This window comes from Eretmochelys imbricata, chromosome 4 (genome assembly GCF_965152235.1).
Source record: "Eretmochelys imbricata isolate rEreImb1 chromosome 4, rEreImb1.hap1, whole genome shotgun sequence".
Lineage (NCBI taxonomy): Eukaryota > Metazoa > Chordata > Testudines > Cheloniidae > Eretmochelys > Eretmochelys imbricata.
Window position 1 is genome coordinate 89,414,707 of NC_135575.1, and position 20,794 is coordinate 89,435,500.

At 41.8% G+C, this 20,794-nt stretch overlaps 1 protein-coding gene across 2 annotated transcripts in view; it reads right to left on the reverse strand.

The window, feature by feature from the left end:
* TUSC3 (tumor suppressor candidate 3) overlaps positions 1-20,794 on the reverse strand; it is a 282,259-nt gene that overhangs the window by 162,170 nt on the left and 99,295 nt on the right. For both annotated transcript variants that reach the window (XM_077814571.1, XM_077814572.1), the window contains exon 2: positions 6,721-6,890. In XM_077814571.1, coding sequence (XP_077670697.1) covers positions 6,721-6,890 — 170 coding nt within the window. The remainder of the gene's footprint in view (positions 1-6,720; positions 6,891-20,794) is intronic.

Here is a 20,794-nt window from a genome sequence, read left to right on the forward strand (position 1 = left end):
CCAGCTGTTGACAAGAACGTGTGAGGTACAGTGGGGGGTGGGAAATAAACATGGGGAAATAGTTTAACTTTGTGTAATGACACTTCCACTCCCAGTCTTTATTCAAGCCTAATGTAATGGTGTCCAGTTTGCAAATTAATTCCAATTCAGCAGTCTCTCATTGGAGTCTGTTTTTGAAATTTTTTTGTTGAAGAACTGCCACTATTAGGTCTGTAATCGAGAGACCAGAGAGATTGAAGTGTTCTCCGACTGGTTTTTGAATGTTATAATTCTTGACGTCTGATTTGTGTCCATTTATTCAGTTATGTAGAGACTGTCCGGTTTGGCCAATGTACATGGCAGAGGGGCATTGCTGGCACATGATGGCATATATCACATTGGTAGATGTGCAGGTGAATGAGCCTCTGATAGTGTGGCTGATGTGATTAGGCCCTGTGATGGTGTCCCCTGAATAGATATGTGGACACAATTGGCAACGGGCTTTGTTGCAAGGACAGGTTCCTGGGTTAGTGGTTTTGTTGTGTGGTGTGTGGTTGCTGGTGAGTATTTGCTTCAGGTTGGGGGGCTGTCTGTAAGCAAGGACTGGCCTGTCTCCCAAGATCTGTGAGAGTGATGGATGATCCTTCAGGATAGGTTGTAAATCCTTGATGATGCGCTGGAGAGGTTTTAGTTGGGGGCTGAAGGTGATGGCTAGTGGCGTTCTGTTATTTTCTTTGTTGGGCCTGTCCTGTAGTAGGTAACTTCTGGGTAATCTTCTGGCTCTGTCAATCTGTTTCTTCACTTCAGCAGGCGAGTATTGTAGTTGTAAGAACGCTTGATAGAGATCTTGTAGGTGTTTGTCTCTGTCTGAGGGGTTGGAGCAAATGCGGTTGTATCGTAGAGCTTGGCTGTAGACAATGGATCGTGTGGTGTGGTCTGGATGAAAGCTGGATGCATGTAGGTAAGTATAGTGGTCAGTGGGTTTCTGGTATAGGGTGGTGTTTATGTGACCATTGCTTATTAGCACCGTAGTGTCCAGGAAGTGGATCTCTTGTGCAGACTGGTCCAGGCTGAGGTTGATGGTGGGATGGAAATTGTTGAAATCATGGTGGAATTCCTCAAGAGCTCCTATTCCATGGGTCCAGATGATGAAGATGTCATCAATGTAGCACAAGTAGAGTAGGGGCATTAGGGGACGAGAGCTGAGAAAGCGTTGTTCTAAGTCAGCCATAAAAATGTTGGCATTCTGTGGGGCCATGCGGGTACCCATAGCAGTGCCGCTGATTTGAAGGTATACATTCTCCCCAAATGTGAAATAGTTATGGGTGAGGACAAAGTCACAATGTTCAGCCACCAGGTTTGCCCTGACATTATTGGGGGTACTGTTCCTGACGGCTTCTAGTCCATCTTTGTGTGGACTGTTGATGTAGAGGGCTTCTACATCCATAGTGGCTAGGATGGTGTTTTCAGGAAGATCACCAATGGATTGTAGTTTCCTCAGGAAGTCACTGGTGTTTCGAAGATAGCTAGGAGTGCTTGTAACATAACTAGCTGTCAGCAAAAGGCCCCTGTTATTTGCAAACAATTTTCACCTGGGAGATGACTAACTCAATGCAACAAACACATGCTTTACAGGATATTTATTCATAAACAGTAACTCGTAAGGTATCTACAGAAAGCTCTCAATTTGTCAAGATTCTTAACCATTGTGAGATATATGTATGGGTAATATTTAATGTATTTATACTGAAAATATGCTTTATGGCCTTGGAGAAGAAATTAGTCACCAGGAGGTAATGTGCCTCGGAGATGACTCATTCAAGCAAGAGGGAACTGTCACCTCTCTCTAAATCCTCCAGTGAGGTAATGCAAGGTCCTATTGTCTACCCTTGCCACATCTCAGAACAGTCAATGGGAAACCATCAAAGACAACTGCAAATTATCTGAACCACTTGGCAAGAAAAATGGACATTATAGCTGGCAAGAGATTGCCCTGGCTATGAATAGAGACAAAATTCTGTTTCAGAATAACAAATGGTAGGTATCAGAGTGGTAGCCATGTTAGTCTGTATCAGCAAAAAGAACGAGGAGTACTTGTGGCACCTTAGAGACTAACAAATTTGTTTGGGCATAAGCTTTCGTGGACTAAAACCCACTTCATCGGATGCATGCAGTGGAAAATGCAGTCGGAAGATATATATAAACACAGAGAACATGAAAAAATGGGTGTTGCCATACCCACTATAACAACAGTGATCAGTTAAGGTGAGCTATTATCAGCAGGAGAAAAAAAACCTTTTGTAGTGATAAATCAGGATGGCCCAACAGTTGACAAGAAGGTGAGAGTAACAGTAGGGGGGGAATAAGCCTGGGGAAAAAGTTTTACTTTGTGTAATGACACATCCACTCCCAGTCTTTATTCAAGTCTAATTTAATGGTGTCCAGTTTGCAAATTAATTCCAATTCAGCAGTTTCTCATTAGAGTCTGTTTCTGAAGTTTTTTTGTTGAAGAATTGCCACTTTTAGGTCTGTAATCGAGTGACCAGGGAGGTCAAAGTGTTCTCTGACTGGTTTTTGAATGTTATAATTCTTGACATCTGATTTGTGTCCATTTAAATTTAAATCAGATGTCAAGAATTATAACATTCAAAAATGAGTCGGAGAAGTTTAGACGTATGAGCAACATGGGTGATGTCATGGTGGGAGACTGCTATAGACCACCAGACCAAGGGGATGAGGTGGATGAAACTTTCTTCTGACAACTAACAGAAGTTACTAGATCACAGACCCTGGTTCTCATGGGAGACTTCAATCACCCTGATATCTGCCGGGAGAGCAATAAAGCAGTGCACAGACAATCCAAGAAGTTTTTGGAAAGTGTAGGGAACAATTTCCTGGTGCAGGTGCTGGAGGAACCAACTAGGGGCAGAGCTCTTCTCAACCTCCTGCTCACAAACAGGGAAGAATTAGTAGGGGAAGCAAAAGTGGATGGGAACCTGGGAGGGAGTGACCATGAGATGGTCGAGTTCAGGACCCTGACACAAGGAAGAAAGGAGAGCAGCAGAATATGGACCCTGGACTTCAGGAAAGCAGACTTTGACTCCCTCAGGGAACTGATGGGCAGGATCCCCTGGGAGAATAACATGAGGGGGAAAGTAGTCCAGGAGAGCTGGCTGTATTTTAAAGAATCCGTATTGAAGTTACAGGGACAAACCATCCGATGTGTAGAAAGAATAGTAAATATGGCAGGCGACCAGCTTGGCTTAACAGTGAAATCCTTGCTGATCTTAAACACAAAAAAGAAGCTTACAAGAAGTGGAAGATTGGACAAATGACCAGGGAGGAGTACAAAAATATTACTCAGACATGCAGGAGTGAAATCAGGAAGGCCAAAGCACACTTGAAGTTGCAGCTAGCAAGAGATGTTAAGAGGAACAAGAAGAGTTTCTTCAGGTATGTTAGCAACAAGAAGAAAGTCAAGGAAAGTGTGGGCCCCTTACTGAATGAGGGAGGCAACCTAGTGAGAGAGGATGTGGAAAAAGCTCATGTACTCAATGATTTTTTTTTCCTCTGTCTTCATGAACAAGGTCAGCTCCCAGACTACTGCACTGGGCAGCACAGCATGGGGAGGAGGTGACTATCCCTCTGTGGAGAAAGAAGTGGTTTGGGACTATTTAGAAAAGCTGGATAAGCACAAGTCCATGGGGCCAGATGCGCTGCATCCGAGAGTGCTAAAGGAGTTGGCGGATGTGATTGCAGAGCCACTGGCCATTATCTCTGAAAACTCATGGTGACCGGGGGAAGTCCCAGACAACTGGAAAAAGGCTAATGTAGTGCCCATCTTTAAAAAAGGGAAGGAGGAGGATCCAAGGAACTACAGGCCAATCAGCCTCACCTCAGTCCCTGGAAAAATCATGGAGCAGGTCCTCAAGGAAACAATTTTAAAGCACTTGGAGGAGAGGAAGTTGATCAGGAAGAGTCAGCATGGATTCACCAAGGGCAAGTCATGCCTGACCAACCTAATTGCCTTCTTTAATGAGATAACTGGCTCTGTGGATATGAGGGAAGCAGTGGACGTGATATATCTTGACTTTAGAAAAGCTTTTGATACGGTCTCCCACAGTACTCTTGCCAGCAAGTTAAAGAAGTATGGGATGGATGAATGCACTAAAAGGTGGATAGAAAGCTGGCTACATTGTCGGGCTCAACGGGTAGTGATCAATAGCTCCATGTCTAGTTGGCAGCCGGTATCAAGTGGAGTGCCCCAAGGGTCGGTCCTCGGGCCGGTTTTGTTCAATATCTTCATTAATGATCTGGAGGATGGTGTGGATTGCACCCTCAGCAAGCTTACACATGACACTAAACTGGGAGGAGTGGTAGATACGCTGTAGGGTAGTGATAAGCTACAGAGGGACCTAGACAAATTAGAGGATTGGGCCAAAAGAAATCTGATGAGGTTCAACAAGGACAAGTGCAGAGTTCTGCACTTAGGACGGAAGAATCCCATGCTCCACTACAGATTAGGGACCGAATGGCTAGGCAGCAGTTCTGCAGAAAAGGACTTAGGGGTTACAGTGGACGAGAAGCTGAATATGAGTCAACAGTGTGCCCTTGTTGCCAAGAAGGCTAACGGCATTTTGGGATGTATAAGTAGGGACATTGCCAGCAGATCGAGGGACGTGATCATTCCCCTCTATTCGACATTGGTGAGGCCTCATCTGGAGTACTGTGTCCAGTTTTGGGCCCCACACTACAAGAAGGATGTGGATAAATTGGAGAGAGTCCAGCGGAGGGCAACAAAAATGATTAGGGGACTGGAACACATGACTTATGAGGAGAGGCTGAGGGAACTGGGATTGTTTAGTCTGCGGAAGAGAAGAATGAGGGGGGATTTGATAGCTGCTTTCAACTACCTGAAAGGGGGTTCCAAAGAGGATGGATCTAGACTGTTCTCGGTGGTAGCTGATGACAGAACAAGGAGTAATGGTCTCAAGTTGCAGTGGGGGAGGTTTAGGTTGGATATTCGGAAAAATGTTTTCACTAGGAGGGTGGTGAAGCACTGTAATGCGTTACCTAGGGACGTGGTGGAATCTCCTGCCTTTGAGGTTTTTAAGGTCAGGGTTGACAAAGCCCTGGCTGGGATGATTTAGTTGGGGACTGGTCCTGCTTTGAGCAGGGGGTTGGACTAGTTGACCTCCTGAGGTCCCTTGCAACCCTGATATTCTATGATTCTATGAACACTTTAATCTCCCTGGTCACTCAATTTCAGACCTAAAAGTCGCAATTCTTCAACAAAAAAACTTCAAAAACAGACTCCAACAAGAAACTGCTGAATTGGAATTAATTTACAAACTGGGCACCATTAAATTATGCTTGAATAAAGACTGGGAGTGGATGGGTCATTACACAAAGTAAAACTATTTCCCCAGGCTTATTTTTCCCCCTATTGTTACTCACACCTTCTTGTCAACTGTTGGAAATGGGCCATTCTGATTATCACTACAAAAGGTGTTTTTTCTCCTGCTGATAATAGCTCATCTTACCTGATCACGCTCGTTATAGTGGGTATGGCAACACCCATTTTTTCATGTTCTGTGTGTGTGTGTATATATATTCCTACTGCATTTTCCACTGCATGCATCCGATGAAGTGGGTTTTAGCCCAGGAAAGCTTATTCTCAAATAAATTTGTTAGTCTCTAAGGTGCCACAAGTACTCCTCATTCTTTTTAAAGGGTAGGTAGATGCAGTCTTAATCCATTCACTGAGGAAACCCCTAAAGGAGTGTGGGGCTTTCATTAATGTTTCCTGGCTCTTGTGAAACCAGCCAGCCCTGCAATAGACCGAACTTGGAGAGGGGGGCGGAATCTACTTTATTACATAGGAAAAGTAACTACTGGGAAGTGTAGACCCAGATTCATGTTTTGTGATTTTGTTTTGTATTGCAACCTGTTGTTTCCACTGCTCTCTCTTGTTTCTACTTTAATATTTATTCTTTCTTAAATAAACCTACTTTTGTTTTATCATTAGTGCTCACAAGTGCTGCACGGTTTACAGGAGTGGGGGTTTAAGGTAAAACTGGTAAATGAGGCTACCCTGCCCTTTTGGAGGCAGAGGATCTGGAATTTATCTGAGTAGCCAGTGTTAGGGGCTTGATATCACGGGGTAACGATTCAAAGGGATTTAGAAATGGGGGTGTATCTACTGTTAAACTGCAAGGCAAAGTTAGTGATGGCATAGCCCAGAGGAGAGCACTTGAGAGGCTGAAAGGCTGGTGGTGTTAGGGAGCTGACACCTCGCTATCACAAGAAAGACTCCCTCACGCTGAAGGCAGGGGGAAGCAAGGTGACTCACAGTCCTGGGTGCTCAAGAACCATCACAAAGGCTAACTGGCAACAGAAACTTACTGAGAATAAAAAAGATTGTTTTAAAGAAGGAAAAGAGAGCCTTACATCAATTATTAATTTAAGTAGAAGCTCTTAAATTGTGAAAATTAATAAAATAATTGACAAAATTCATAAGATATATCAGAGGTAGAAAATGTATCACAGGTAGAAATTATAAGATGTACCACAGAAGGAAGATACTATGGAAAGCACCCACAGGACAGAGAGGTATTTACCTATCTAAGCTAGAACAACAACACTTATACCGGACGTCAATTAAAACATAGTTAATTGAGCATTGTGGGGAAGAAGGGGGAAAGAAGAGCAGAAGAATTTGTTTCATAGGGTATAAATTACCTGCAAACAGAACATTGTCTCTGTGGCTGGAGAGCTGTGAACATTACAATCACAGAGTAGTTACGAGGTGGGGCCTTCACAAATCTTCTGAATTTGTCTCCATTCATGCGGATGACTGAGCGCCTTGAGCTCCATTCCATAAGCTGTTCCACCTTTTCCGCTAACAGATTCTGTAATCAAATACAAGGAGGAGGCATGTTAAATACAAGCACCATGGGGCTAAATTCTGCCCTTGTTTGAACATACCCAATAGAAGAATTTGACCCTCATTCGATCTATCTTTAACAGCAATTGAGTTAAAGATTTTTTACAAACATAATTTAATTTGGTTGAAAAAAATTAAACTGATTAAAGTAGACTTGTAAGTTACTACTTAAGGAAAACATTTTATTTCAAATTCTGGTGAGTACAACACTATTGTACAGGTATCTGTAGAGGAAGAGACACTTGTATGGCCTTCTTAGCATACAACACATGTCATCAATTTCCATTACAAGTAAGATTGTTTCACACAACTGCACAAAGAAAAAACTCATAGAGTATAGTATTATGTTATATTTGTTATGTAACAGTCAAGTCATAGCAGGGCAATCACGGTCATTCATATCTCAAATTAAAAGAAAAATGGAGCTGGAAGGGCCAGAAAAGCAGCTATATCTTTTCATAACACAATAATTAGTTTAAGTAAAAGCGTAAGAAAAAAAAAGAGAGGATTTCCTTACAAGTGTCTACAATATTTCCACTTCACTTAAGTTATACTTACTAATAAGCATTGGTATTTTATTGTAGACAGGATTGGTACTGTTGTAATAATTGGTCTTAAAAATTTACCCTAATTGTGAGCTCAACTGTAAAAAAGTATGTGAAAGTTCATGAGATGTTACAATAACCTACAATAACAAATGTTGACCGGAAAAGGTACAAAAAGGAGACAAAAAAGCTCAATTAATCAAACCACAAAGCCTAATGAGCTCATTTAAGAACTGTGTAAAGATCATACTTGGTAAACAACAAAAATGTGGAACCAGAAATCAGTGAACCAGAATTGGTCTGTCGGAAACTAGGCCTAATTGGTGGACAAAGTAATGAAGGGACGGGTTATTTCACCCATCGTTCCTTTGTGACTCCTTAAAAAAATACTTTGGGGAGAAAAACAGGCTATTGGAGCAAGCTTCGCCATCATAGCTACCACCCTCACAATCTCCTGAGACTCCAGGCCTTCATCATCCTGATCCTGAGAGATGTCCTATCCAGAACAGGCCAGAAAGGCATCCAGATGACATCACCACCTCCACTGGCTCCAGCTGAATCCCAAACATCACCTGGGAGGAAATGGGATCGGACTTTATCAACAACAGCTCCAGGCCATTGCAACTAACTTCTCTTTTCCCCCAAAAGGACAGTTATTGAGTTATTGCCATCTTTGAAACCACCTAAGAGACTGTCAAACAAGGGTTTTGTCCTATTAAAAACTCTCTCCAGCTAAAGGGAAAGGGAACAAGAAATACTGTTAAAATGAAAGCCTTATTTAATACTTTACATTTCAAATGCTTTAACTGTTTGTCCTCCTTTTCTTTATCTTTAATAAAAGGTTAAAACGATTTTAATGGTGTTTCCCATTGTACTAAGCAGGCTGAGGTTTCTGTACACTAAACCCTGAACCTTATTTAACACTATTTAATGTTGGACAGTGAGTAACTGGGTTATGCCATCTTTGGGACTCTATGTTCCATCTAAATTAATACAACAGTATCACAGCCTATTATTAAGTTTGCCCAACATTTCCTATAAGACCCCGTTTTCAGTTGCTTATAACTTTTCTAAACTTCACCATTCAGGCTGAAATTTCCCATTGCATGTGTCTGTCTCAGGCTGATGTCTTGGAAAAATTAGCCAAAACAGTTCAGCCGCTTCTGAGAATGAGCCTATGAACAAAACACATTTTCCCCCCATGTTGAAAAATTCTGGTGATCTCTTTTGAGAAGCTCTAGCATCTCCATGCTTTGGAGAAGGGATGTGAAATTTGGCAGGCAGTGACCTTTATGTCAAGAATGTGCATTTTACCAATCCTGTGAATAATTCACCTAAATTTAGCCAAATTATAAGCCTCTGAAAAATTAGAGTTTTCACATGCTCATTAGATTTATTAAAGATTTGCAGCTATACTCCCTGAAGAATCAGTTGGCATTGAGCTTGCTCCAGAACCTGACTGAGCATGATTTTCCCTGCAATTGCAGAGCTGTTGAAGAGTGGGCTGAGGCTGGGTATCAGAACTGAGTGAAGGCAGTCTGTCTCTCTCGTGTTCTCAATTTGCCTGTGCTGGCAGTGTGGAAGGGGAAACTTACCTAATTCAGAAGCAGAGGGGACAAGTGGCAGACCGAAAAGGCAGAGGCATAGATTAGGATAAGGATCCTGAGGCAAGACTAGGAGTGGAGGTTGGCAGGGGTGGGGAGAGAGAAATTAGGACTAGGAGATGGCGTGGTGGTGGGGCAACTGGGAGCCAGGATAGAGTGCAAAGATTGGGACTGCCAGGGCAAGGAGACAGGAAGGAGAACTGCATGGGGAGAGCAAGACTGAGATAAGATGAGGAGCTGAGGAAGTGGGGGAGACAGACTGGGAACCACTAGAGTGTGGGTGGGGAGGAAGAAATAGGGGAAGGGACAACAGATAAGATAAGAGCTGTAGTGTAGGAGGAGAACTTGGATTGGCTGATCAAAATATTGGACAAGAAATTCAGCGAAGGAGACTGACTAGGATTGGGAGCCAACGAGGAAGGGGGAATGTGGGGGGCAGGTGTGAGGGAGTATGACTGGAGATAGGAGCAGGGAGAAAAGCAGATCAGGTGAGAAGTGAGGAGAGTCAGTGAACTGGGCTTGAGATGGGAATTCTGAGGAGTGCAGACCGAGACTGGCTAGATGAGAAGAATAGAACAGAGTTGAGAACCCAAAGGATGGGGAAGAGGCAAGACGGGGACAGGAACAGATTGGAAAGGATGGAGCAAAAGAAGTCAAGCTTGGGGCAAATGATCAAAAAAGTCTGTGCCCAGTAGAGCACACTCCCCTCCAGAACCTGAAACAGAACCTAAATTCCCGAGTTTCACCATTCAGTAAATATTTGTGAAACCCACTAGTGAAGTATCTCATCTTGCATTATTGCTCCACGTAGAGGATGACAACCTACTATTGCCGTCAGTTACTCTGTTAGCTAAAGTGGCAATGTCTGTGCAGTGGATCTAAACATTCTAATCCTGCTGCTGAACCATGTTGGTGTCTATTTGATACCACATGGATTTATTTTTCTGTTTGTTTTTTTTTAAAAAAATCTAGGAAATTACACAAAAAGCTATGCTAAAAGTACATTATTAAGGTCCCAAAGTCAAGCACTCAAAAGTTAGGAAATGCCAGAAATAAGGATGTCTGTGAACCTTAATTCAGTCCCTGGTGTGAATGCATTATGAAACAATCTATTAAATTACATGATCACATACTAGTTTTTTCACAGAACCCCAACCTCTTTCAGTGTACAGGAAGGACCTGCTCTGGGGATCAGACACAATTGTGTAGTAAAGAAGGATGTTCATAGGACCCCTGCCTCATTTGTGGCATAAGTTGGAAGATGCGTAGTGAATGAGACAGGCAACACACTTCTCAGTGCACGAAGAGAAAAGATGGTCTAATGGTTAAGGAAGCTGAATGCTTTTCTGGGGAATTTGATTCTATCGCTGCCTCTGGCCACAGAGTTGCTGTGTGATGCTGGACAAATCACTTAACTCAATCTTTTCACAGTTGATCACTACTTGTGTGTTCCTCATTTTATGAGCACCTGACTTGATGCCTTAGTGTCTGATCTGCAGAAGTTCTGAACCCTGCAATTGAAGTCAATTGTTACTGTGCTTTGAACATGTAAAAGGTTACATAATGCTAAGTACTCTGAAAAATCAGGTCCTAAGTGTCTCAAATTAGGCACCCAAAATTAGTGGATACTTTTAAACAATCACTCTGTGCCTCATCCCCCACTGTAAAACAGAGATAACACCATCCCCTCATCTCACAGTGGTGTTGAAGATAAGTGAAGATTTGTGAAGCACTCAGATGCTACACAGATGAGCACCACAGAAAAGCCCATGAAGTACTTAATACTTAAAACCGTTCCAAAGTAGGGTTTGAATAGCGTGTTGTAAATAATGCCTTGGCCGATACACTGAACAAAGAGAAAACAAAATATTGAATAATTGCTCATTAATTGAGCACCATCCATCCTGTAAACTGATGGATAGAGGCCTGCGCAGATACACATTTATATCCGCGGATATAAATTGGTATCCATGGAACCGCAGTGGCAAAAGGAGTTAAACGTGGGGCCACCACTCCCAGGAGACAGCACCCCGCACCGGCAGTTCCTCTAGCATGGCTGTACCGCTCACAACCCTGCCCCCGTCCCTTCCATGCAGCTGTCTGTGTCTCCTGCTTGGGGGCAGTACGGCCATGCCAGAGGAGCTGCCGGCGCGGGGCGCTGCCTCCTGGGCATGGCAGCCCTAAGTTCCGCTCCTTTAGCCACTGAGGTTCCCGGAAAGCCCTGCGGTTTTGTGGATACTGATTTATATCCCTGCAAGGCTCTACTGATGGAGACAGTGGTCCTTATGTAAAAAAATATTATGTGATTTTGTAATTAAAGACTGTATAATAATGCATGTGCATTCACAAGGTGGGTGAATGAAGACTGCATATGCAACTTTAATTCTGGCATTTTCTAACTTTTAAGTGCTTGACTTTGCATCTTTAATGTCCTTTTTAATGTAGTTTTGTATTTGTAATATGCATTTATTTTCATTGAGCATGTGTGGTAATTAACAGTCATTACAAATGAGCATTCCTTCAAAAGACGTACAACAGCAGTCAAATAATTCTGCCCATACAAGTCTGTTTATTAGGTAGTGCTCTTAGTGACAACTACAATCAGCGCCCACCTGTTCTTCAACTCCATGTCTGTAGTTTGCTATGGCATCCATGCTATTCTGCATAATAGTGTTCCAGAATTTGAACTTTCATTAAAAAAAGCATTGCTAGCAGTTGTGGAAATAAATGTTTTCAAGACTGAGTGTGAACTGATGCAGTGTCACTTGCCTAGGGCTATGTCTACTCTTCAAATGTTGTAGTTAATCCACCTTCCCAGGAGGCAGTAGCTAAGTTGACAGAAGAATTCTTCCCATCTACCTAGTGCTCTCTGTACCGGGGGTTAGGTCAGCATAGTTATGTATCTAAGGGGTGAGAATTTCCCTGGAGAGATGTAGCTATGCTGATGTAAATTTCCAGTGTAGAGCAGCCCTAAGTCTGCAAAGAGCTTAAAGCAATAGCTCAGATGTGAATATCCAACTGATCCCACTCAAGCCCACTTAAGAGACAGAGTCCATGACCATAGTATTTGGCAGTTTTTAAAGATGTCATGAAATTCTGTATTTCTGCCAGCATCCAGTATTTTGTTTTCTTTCTCCCAGCCCCATTGGGACCTGCCTGCAGCTCCTCATGCTCTCTAGTTTTCTTCATAGGGAAGTTAATTGGATTACAGTGTGCACTGTCTGCACTGTTCCGTGGACCTGAGCTCACTCCTCCAGAATTTACAGAATGTGCCCTTGACAGTTTAAAGGAGCTCAGTCCCTGTCTTTTTCAGCCAACATAATGCAGTGCAGAGGGCACAAGACTGAAGTCAGAAGATATGGATTCTATTCCGGACTCTGCCACTGACCTGACCTGCTATGTGACCTTGGGTAAGTCTTAGTTTCCCCATCCCTAAAACGGAGAAGATATTGGCTTTCCTTTGTAAAGTGCTTTGAGATGTATGAACAAATAGTATTAATACTGTCACTCCCAATTCAGCAGTTTAGGAGTGTGGTATTTCCACCATTATTTAACTAACAGGGCTCCTCAGCTCTCCCCATTTAGAAGCAGACTGTTAGCTGATTTTCATCAGTGGGATTCTATGGAGGTGTACTAATGAAGGCATAAAAGGGGTTACCTATCTTTCAGAACTCCAGTTCTCCAAATAGGCTTACCTTCATAAAGCCATATTGATCACCCCAACTTCCCCACTATCACTTGGCTTTTCAAGGTAGAGATGAACTGCCGAATGTTAGGTGGGGCAGAGCTGTTTATATTCTCAGTCAAAAGGCTGATGGAAGCACACACCTGTGCCCCCAAATGGTATGCTGTAATAAAGATTCTATGGCCTCAGGTACACTTCAACAACAGGGCTCTATGGAGGCACACTCATGAAGGAGAGCTTATATTCTAGCTTTCTTTAGCCATACTTCCAAGAATAATGTCCCAGAACAGAGGCCTCTGGCTGTCTGGCCTTTTCCAGCAGTGTAAATAAATAGGGTAGCCACTTATCCAGTCTATGCTGAAATTCATCTAGGTTCTATAGTCTGGGAAAGAAGAAAGTACACAGCCCTAATTCAAAATACCTCTGTTAATTTTCCTTACATTTTTATTTGCCAAACAAAAATATTTGGGCTTTATTACTGCCAATCAATAACAGCCAAAATCCTGCACTGATCTACATCCAGTGTAACTCCATCAGCTTCAACCTCTACAATAAGGGAAGTTGCATGAGGTGTAAATTAGCACAGAATTTAGCCCTGGATATACAGTAGTTGGGATCTGGAGTCTTTTACTTTGCATGGGTGGGGAATAAAGTTTACAGCTAGTAATTTTGAAGAGTAAATACTGAAAGATGTTTCTACCACCACAAATCCTGAATCAGTAATTTAAAATATCAAATTTATTTTCACCCTATTAAGTCCTGAAAACAAAAGGAAATGTTCATGCCTACAAAACAGTGTTCTGTGATTTAGAGCCACCAGTCTTAAGGATACAGATTTACAATTCTGTTCATCACAAGCATGCAGATGAACAAATCAATAAAAATAATTTTCCTGCCAAAATAAATATTTGCTGTTTTGCTTACATGGGGGAACTACTGGAGTTCTTTCCTAAGAGAAACAAACAGAACAGATTAAAAAGAAACCTACCCTTTGCCACATTTACTCAAAACAGGGCATCGTTCAAATTGTAAGATCTGAATTAAAAAGTTTACAGGTAGGAAATATCTTATTTCTATTTCAAAAGATATACCAGTTTTGGATGATGTGCTCTAGCTAGTAATGTTCAATAAAAATGCAAGAGCTGAACTAACAGCAGCATAGAAAATATGATTTCCCTGTGCTACATTCATTGAAGCTAAAAGATGAAGTCTGTAGAAACTAATGAAAGGATAGAAAGATTTTCAAGTTTTCACCTTGCAACCATAGATTCCTTTTTGCCCTTTATGGCTCCCAGAGACATAAAGGAATTTGTTTCCAGCAAAATGGGGTAGAGACCCCTTACTGATATGTTACAGATCTCTGAGAGCACTAGCAGAGGACTGTAGGCTGCTTGACTACCAGAAACATGAGAAACAAGTATCATATGCACAGATCCTAGGAACTATTCCTGCCAAAGTATAAATGACCTAACAAAGGCACAGCTTCCTTGATATTTTCAAATCTGCCCAGATACAAAACCACAGTATCAAGTAGGACATATATAATGGTGTAGTCTCTGAAACTCGCTCAGACGTTAGTGAGTTTATTTTTAAAACCACCAGAAAATGTACTGCAAGTACAGTATTCTAAAAACCAGAAACAACTATAACTTTGCAATCTGCTTCAATGACACTGAAGAATTCCAACTCTCCTAAAAAATAAGACTTTCATTCAGTACATAGAGTGATAACCTGCTCCACTGAAATCAGTGAAAACCGCTTTGATTTCAAGGGGGCCAGGATTTCACCCAGGCTTCTGAGAAACTGCTTATTAATAATATCCTGGCACTTTCTGGTTTCTTGCTATCCCAGGATGTCTCTTTTCATAACATCACTGATACCAAAGATCTTCCTGTAACTCAGGATATCTGATCTCAGAAGCAAACTAGGAAGTGCTAGGAGGATTTCAAAAACTGAAGAAGGCTTTTTTTAGTTATCTAAAAACCTATTTACAGTATGTGCTTAACTGAGTTTTTATTTTAACTTTATATTTTAAAATCTGACCACTTGAGCTCTGGAAGTCAGACATATTTCAGGTTATGCTTATAGCTTTGACTTCAGATCATGTGCTGAAAGTAACATCTACTTTTCTGTCACTGTGCTCAGACAATTAAACATTTCCACTTAAGGAAAAATAAGTGTTTTGACACATGCTGCTTCTGTTGGGACCCACTTCAGTGATTTCATGCTTCAGGAAATCTGTATAATTTCCATGAAACATTCAAAGAATTGTTTTGTGCTATGACAAGGCCAAACTGTCAGGACTTTCTCTTATTTAGTATGTAAGGAGAACACCTTAATCGGTTTAGGTTCTTTCCAGTTGGAAACAATTACTCATAAGCAAAGAGGTTTTAGAGAATTAATATTTCATGGATTAAAAATGTCCTGTGTGAGTTGTATCTCTCATGAATAAATTCCTCTTCCTGAAAAGTGGCTGTGTCCTGTATGGGAAAGGATAGTGAGGTAATTGCTGACAGAAAGCACTAACAGGAAATGCCCTGCTGATTTTTTTTTTAAAATAATCTGATTCTAACACTTGGCAAGGGCACTGTTTGAAAAGGCAGCAGTCTAGCTCAAAGTATCCCTCCTGTGGGCTGTTCTGACTCAGATTAAACAATAAGAACAGGAGTACTTGTGGCACCTAAGAGACTAACAAATTTATTAGAGCATAAGCTTTCGTGGGCTACAGCTCACTTCATCAGGTGCACAGAATAGAATGTATAGTAAGAAGATATATATAGTAAGAAGATATATATATATGTGTGAGGATACTTAACATGGGGAAATAGATTCAATATGTGTAATCACCTAGCCACTCCCAGTCTCTATTCAAACCCAAGTTAATGGTATCTAGTTTGCATATTACTTCAGGCACAGCAGTTTCTCCTTGGAGTCTGTTTTTAAAGCTTTTCTGTTGCAGAATTGCCACCCTTAAGTCTTTTACTGAGTGGCCAGAGCAGTTGAAGTGTTCTCCTACTGGTTTTTGAATGTTATGATTCCTGATGTGTTGTTGTACCCAACTGGTCCCAGGATGTAAGAGATCCAAAAAGGGTCAGGTAATATGTTTTATTGGACCAAATTCTGTTGGTGAAAGAGACAAGCTTTCAACCACCACAGAGCTCTTCTTCTGGTCTGGGAAAGGTATTCAGGGAATGTCACAGCTAAATACAAGGTAGAACAGGTTGTGAAGCATAAAGAGTTAACACATGTTGCAAGAAACCATTCAAATAAAGGCTGTGAGCAATTAACACCTCTGCAGTCACAGGACAAAGGAGAATTAGTGGGTTACAGATAACTATAACAAGACATAAAACCAATATCTCTATTAATTCTATTATTTTTCATGTCTAGCAGAGTTAGGCTTTTCTTTTGAAAATATTGTGCAGGTTTCCTTTGCAGATGAGTACAGAGAAGTCAAATATGGAATGATCATTATGCGAAAAGTATATGCCGCTGGATAGTGCTTAATTTGTGCCAGGGCTTGCCAGGACTGAGACCCGGCACCTCTAGACTTGGTGGTTCATAGTCCTGGCACCTCTGGGCTTGCTGCATCAGTTATCAATATAAGCTCCCTTCTTGTCTACTGTTGGGAATGGGCCACTTCCATCCTGACTGATTTGGCCTCGTTAGCACTGACCCCTCACTTGGTAAGGCAACTCCCAACTTTTCATATACTTTATTTTTATACCTGCCTATGTATTTTCCACTCCATTCATCTGATGAAGTGGGTTATAGCCCATGAAAGTTTATGCCCAAATAGATTTGTTAGTCTCTAAGGTGCCACAAGGATTCCTCACTGTTTTTCCCCATGGAGCGTCCTTGTTTGGTGAAGGTGGTTTTAAGCTTGTGAAGACCAAGACTATAACAGGGTTCAAAAAAAGCATTAGGCAAGTTCATGAAGGATAGGTCCATCAATGGCTATTAGCCAGGATGGACAGGGATGGTGTCAGTAGCCTCTGTTTGCCAGAAGTTGGGAATGGGCAACAGGGGGATGGATCACTTGATTACCTGTTCTGGTCATTCCCTCTGGGGAACCTGGCATTGGCCACTGTCAGAAGACAGAATACTGGGCTAGATGGACCTTTGGTCTGACCAGTATGGCCACTCTTATGTTCTTAAGGTGCGTATCCTAGACTTTCTCCTTGAAGCACATTCTGTGGTATCTGAGTGCCTGGTTTGGCAAGGACCTGGACACACCAACACAAGGTGGCACCAGATCCTACCATAACAGATGCAAAACCTGCAGCTATAATTCCACTGCTATGAATAAATGCACCCTTTAAACTACAAAATGAGCATTTCCTGCCTTTTTTTCCTTTGTTTATCCATTATTTGTAAGTGTATTCAGAGGCCCAAGAAACAAAATATCAACCTGCCTCCTGCTGTAGTGCAGCAATAGAAGTGCCTCCTGGTGAGAACGTATTACCAGTATATTAATTGGTTTAGCAATCTACCTGTAACTAGAGAGAGCAAGTCAAATCACTGAAGCCTGAGATGAAGTACCACTTTACTAATAAAATGAAAATGTTGTTACATAATCCATGCATTCAAACTATACTATGGACAGAAATTCTGAAAGTGCATTTAAAATAATCTTTATGTGTCTTCTACCCATCTTTATGTTTAGGTTACATGTTTTAAATAATAGTTCTATATAGAGACATTAGTCAGGATTCTGGGCTTCACAGAGAATCCTCTTGGGCTAGCTGCTCCCCACCCATATTCCAGACTAGGAAAAATCCCAAGCATCTGAAGAAACACTGCAGACTACCAGCAATGCTTACATCTATTCTATACAGGTTCACATACTGCGATCACCAACATAGTGTCTGAGGGCCTTCCAACAGTACATTAAGCAATGTGATCTGTCATGTACTGTTTGTTCTCTTGTCTTCTCCTCAGAGGAAGGCGTATGTGCAGTGGAATGTATTGTTGTGATAGCATGCATACTTTGTGTTAGTTTATTTTATACAAATATTGTTAGGGACCAGGACATGGCTGGTCATGCCTAATGGTCAGAGCAGGATTCAGGTGCCAGGAAGCTTAGATGAGGATCAAAACCAGAATCATAGGCCAGATACCTGAGCCAAGGGGCAAGACAGAGTCAGAGTCTGGAATGGGAGCCAAAGATCAGAACTGGAGTCAGAGGCCAAAGTCAGGGCCAAGAATCAGAGCCAGAATCAGAGTCAGAGAATTGAACCAGGGTCAGAAGTTAGGCAAGAAGGCAGGGTCCAATGAAGCAGACATCCAGAAGCTCACTCAGCTGCATGGACAACTTCCTGTGCCTCTTTACAGCTTAAATAGCACAGCCGGAGTAATCAGTGGGGCTGGGTGTTCCTCCAGGCAGGATTCTTGTGGACAGTGCCTCTGGTGGGGCTATGGTTCCATTAATCCTCAGCCCACCAGGTAGTAGCAAGCTGACAGATGGCAGCTGGAATAGGAGGGTTGCCTGGAGACCTATCGATCCTCACAAAGATATCCATTGCTATGTGTGTGTTAGAGAAAGCAAGACCAAAGAAATGTGCCTTGACTTGGAGCAGAAAGGTAAGGTTTGTGATGGTCTTTTAGTTCCTGGGGACAGTTAATTCCACAGTCTCAACTGCCCGCATGCACCCCTGCCTCCCACAGTAGTTCTGTCTCCTGGCACAGGCTAGCTTTCCCCTTATTGTAGAAAGTTCAAGTGTGTCAGAATAGCATAATTGTGGGCAGCAGTCTTTGTCCATTGAGCTTGAGCAGTCTTTGTCCTTTGAGGTTTAAACAATCTTTTGGATATCATGAGCCTATCACTTTGAAGATAAGTACCAAGTACTTAAGTACTTGATATGAAATTCTATGGGAAGCCTCTGTAGAGAGCAGAGGACAGATTGGATGTGTCTGCAGTGGCCTGTTCTGCCAAGGAGACAAATTCCAGCATTCTGTACTAGTTAGAGTTCCCTAAATGCTGAAATCTTCATGCCCAGGTATACTGAATTGCTGTAATCAAGCTGAGAAGCGACAAAGGCATGAATAAATGAATCCAGGTCTTCGTCCACAAGGATGGGACAGAGTCTTCTAGCCAAGCGGAGATGGTAGAAAGTGTTACTCATGGATGCTGATGTGCAAAAGCTCAGTGTCAGCTAGGAATCCAAGAGCACTCCTTCAGTATGGACTGAACTGATCAGTGGCGGGTGGGTATCTTCAGCCACTGGAGAATTCAACATGGCTGCAAGCTCTTCAAAGTATCTTCCTCTGCCCACCAGCATCACCTTTGTCTTCCTTGGGTTCAGCTTCAGCAAGCTGTGGATACAGTCTTTTTCTTCCACCCCTTCTTGTTTGGAATAAGAGAGGGCATCTGTTGTTTTGACCCATTGAAGTGTCTGTATCTTGTTTCACTGATTGAGAGATATAAACAGTTGATCTCTCTCTTTATAAAAGACTGATGGGAGGACTTCAGTGGAATATGCTATTCACGTATAAGACTTAGGCCTTATTTAAATCAATTTATTGATTTATAGAATTCTGTTGTGCACTTGCTAGCTGTATATCCATAACTCAGTGAGATTATTTTCGATGAATTATTAAAAGTCATGATACACATCTGAGGAAGGGCAACCCTTTAAAAAAAACAACACTTTGGTGGTGCCAAAACCTGAGTCTTCTATAAAAGGGTTAATGGCTATAGTACAGTGGTCTGAGGTTAAAGCCACTGAGAATGTGGAATTCAATAGTGTGTTGTATTGGGTAATGAATATAAATGGGGAGGGAGCATGAAGGGTGTGCAAGACTTTGTAGATGAAGGAACAGCATGAATGCCAACTTCTGTACCCAAAAAAGGAAACAAGTTCAATATTTCTGTCAGTGCTACAATCATAACAGTGTTACAATGTTAAAGATATAGATTAATATATATTTCTCTAACAATAAAGCATCCTTTTCTAAACAAACAAAAAAATCACGCAAATCAGCATCTGATCAAGGTTCTCTGATACACTTCAGGAGGAAAATAGTTCTATATTTCAGACATGAATTTCTCCACAAATGGAACACCTGTGAAACTGGCTTTTAATGAGATTAGGGTTCAATCCTGCAAGTTACTTAGCACTCTGGCCTCAATCCTCCAAAGTAGTTGAATAGTCCCCACTGAAGTATAACTCTCTGTCCAACAAGTCTAAACAAGTCTGTCCTAGTCTTTATGGGTGGCAAAAACTTCATTCATCACCACAACCACCACATCAATGAACCAGGGACAATCTGAGAATAAGTCTCCCCCACCACACACTTCACATTCCACTGGAGGGATCCAATAGGGAATATTCACTCTCTTCCGGCTTGGAAGAACTGATTCGGATATCAACCAAAACGTCCTCAACATGGTTCTAGGATACGTGTTTATCAGGGTTATAATTCACCTCCATAACTGTTGCCTGGCAATGTCAACATACAGATGTTGCCTATTCCCACATCACTGATAACTCTCGCCTCAGGTAACCCCCTAAGAGGGGAGGAAAAGGAAGTTACAATCCAACAGTGTTAGCTTCAAGCAACTTCTGTAGCACTGTGAGGAACAAGGAAAAGGGCTTTAGAGTCACTAATTAGCTAACAATTGTGTACCAAATTTCCTAACAAGGTGGGAAGGAAACCCAACTAAAGAGGCGATACCACTGGAGGAATCAAGCCTGCTACATTGTCACTCAAAAAATTGAGAAGTGGTTGGAACTGCACCCTTCTTTTATATAGTTCATATCAGGGGCTGTCAGCATGGATCCAAAAGACACAGCTAGCTATAGATTGTAGTTTACACACTGAGATTGGTCACGTCTACCAAGAATTATGATTCATGTAGACAATTATTGAAGTAGTAAATATACTGTAAAGAACAATGGCTCATTGGCTAAGGATGCCAAGATGGTCCAATAGGCCTTTCGTCACCCACAGTATATGTAATTCATACTATAACTTAGCATTTTCACCTTTTTTATGTTTAAAATGAATGACAGTTTAGATAGTATCTGACTGC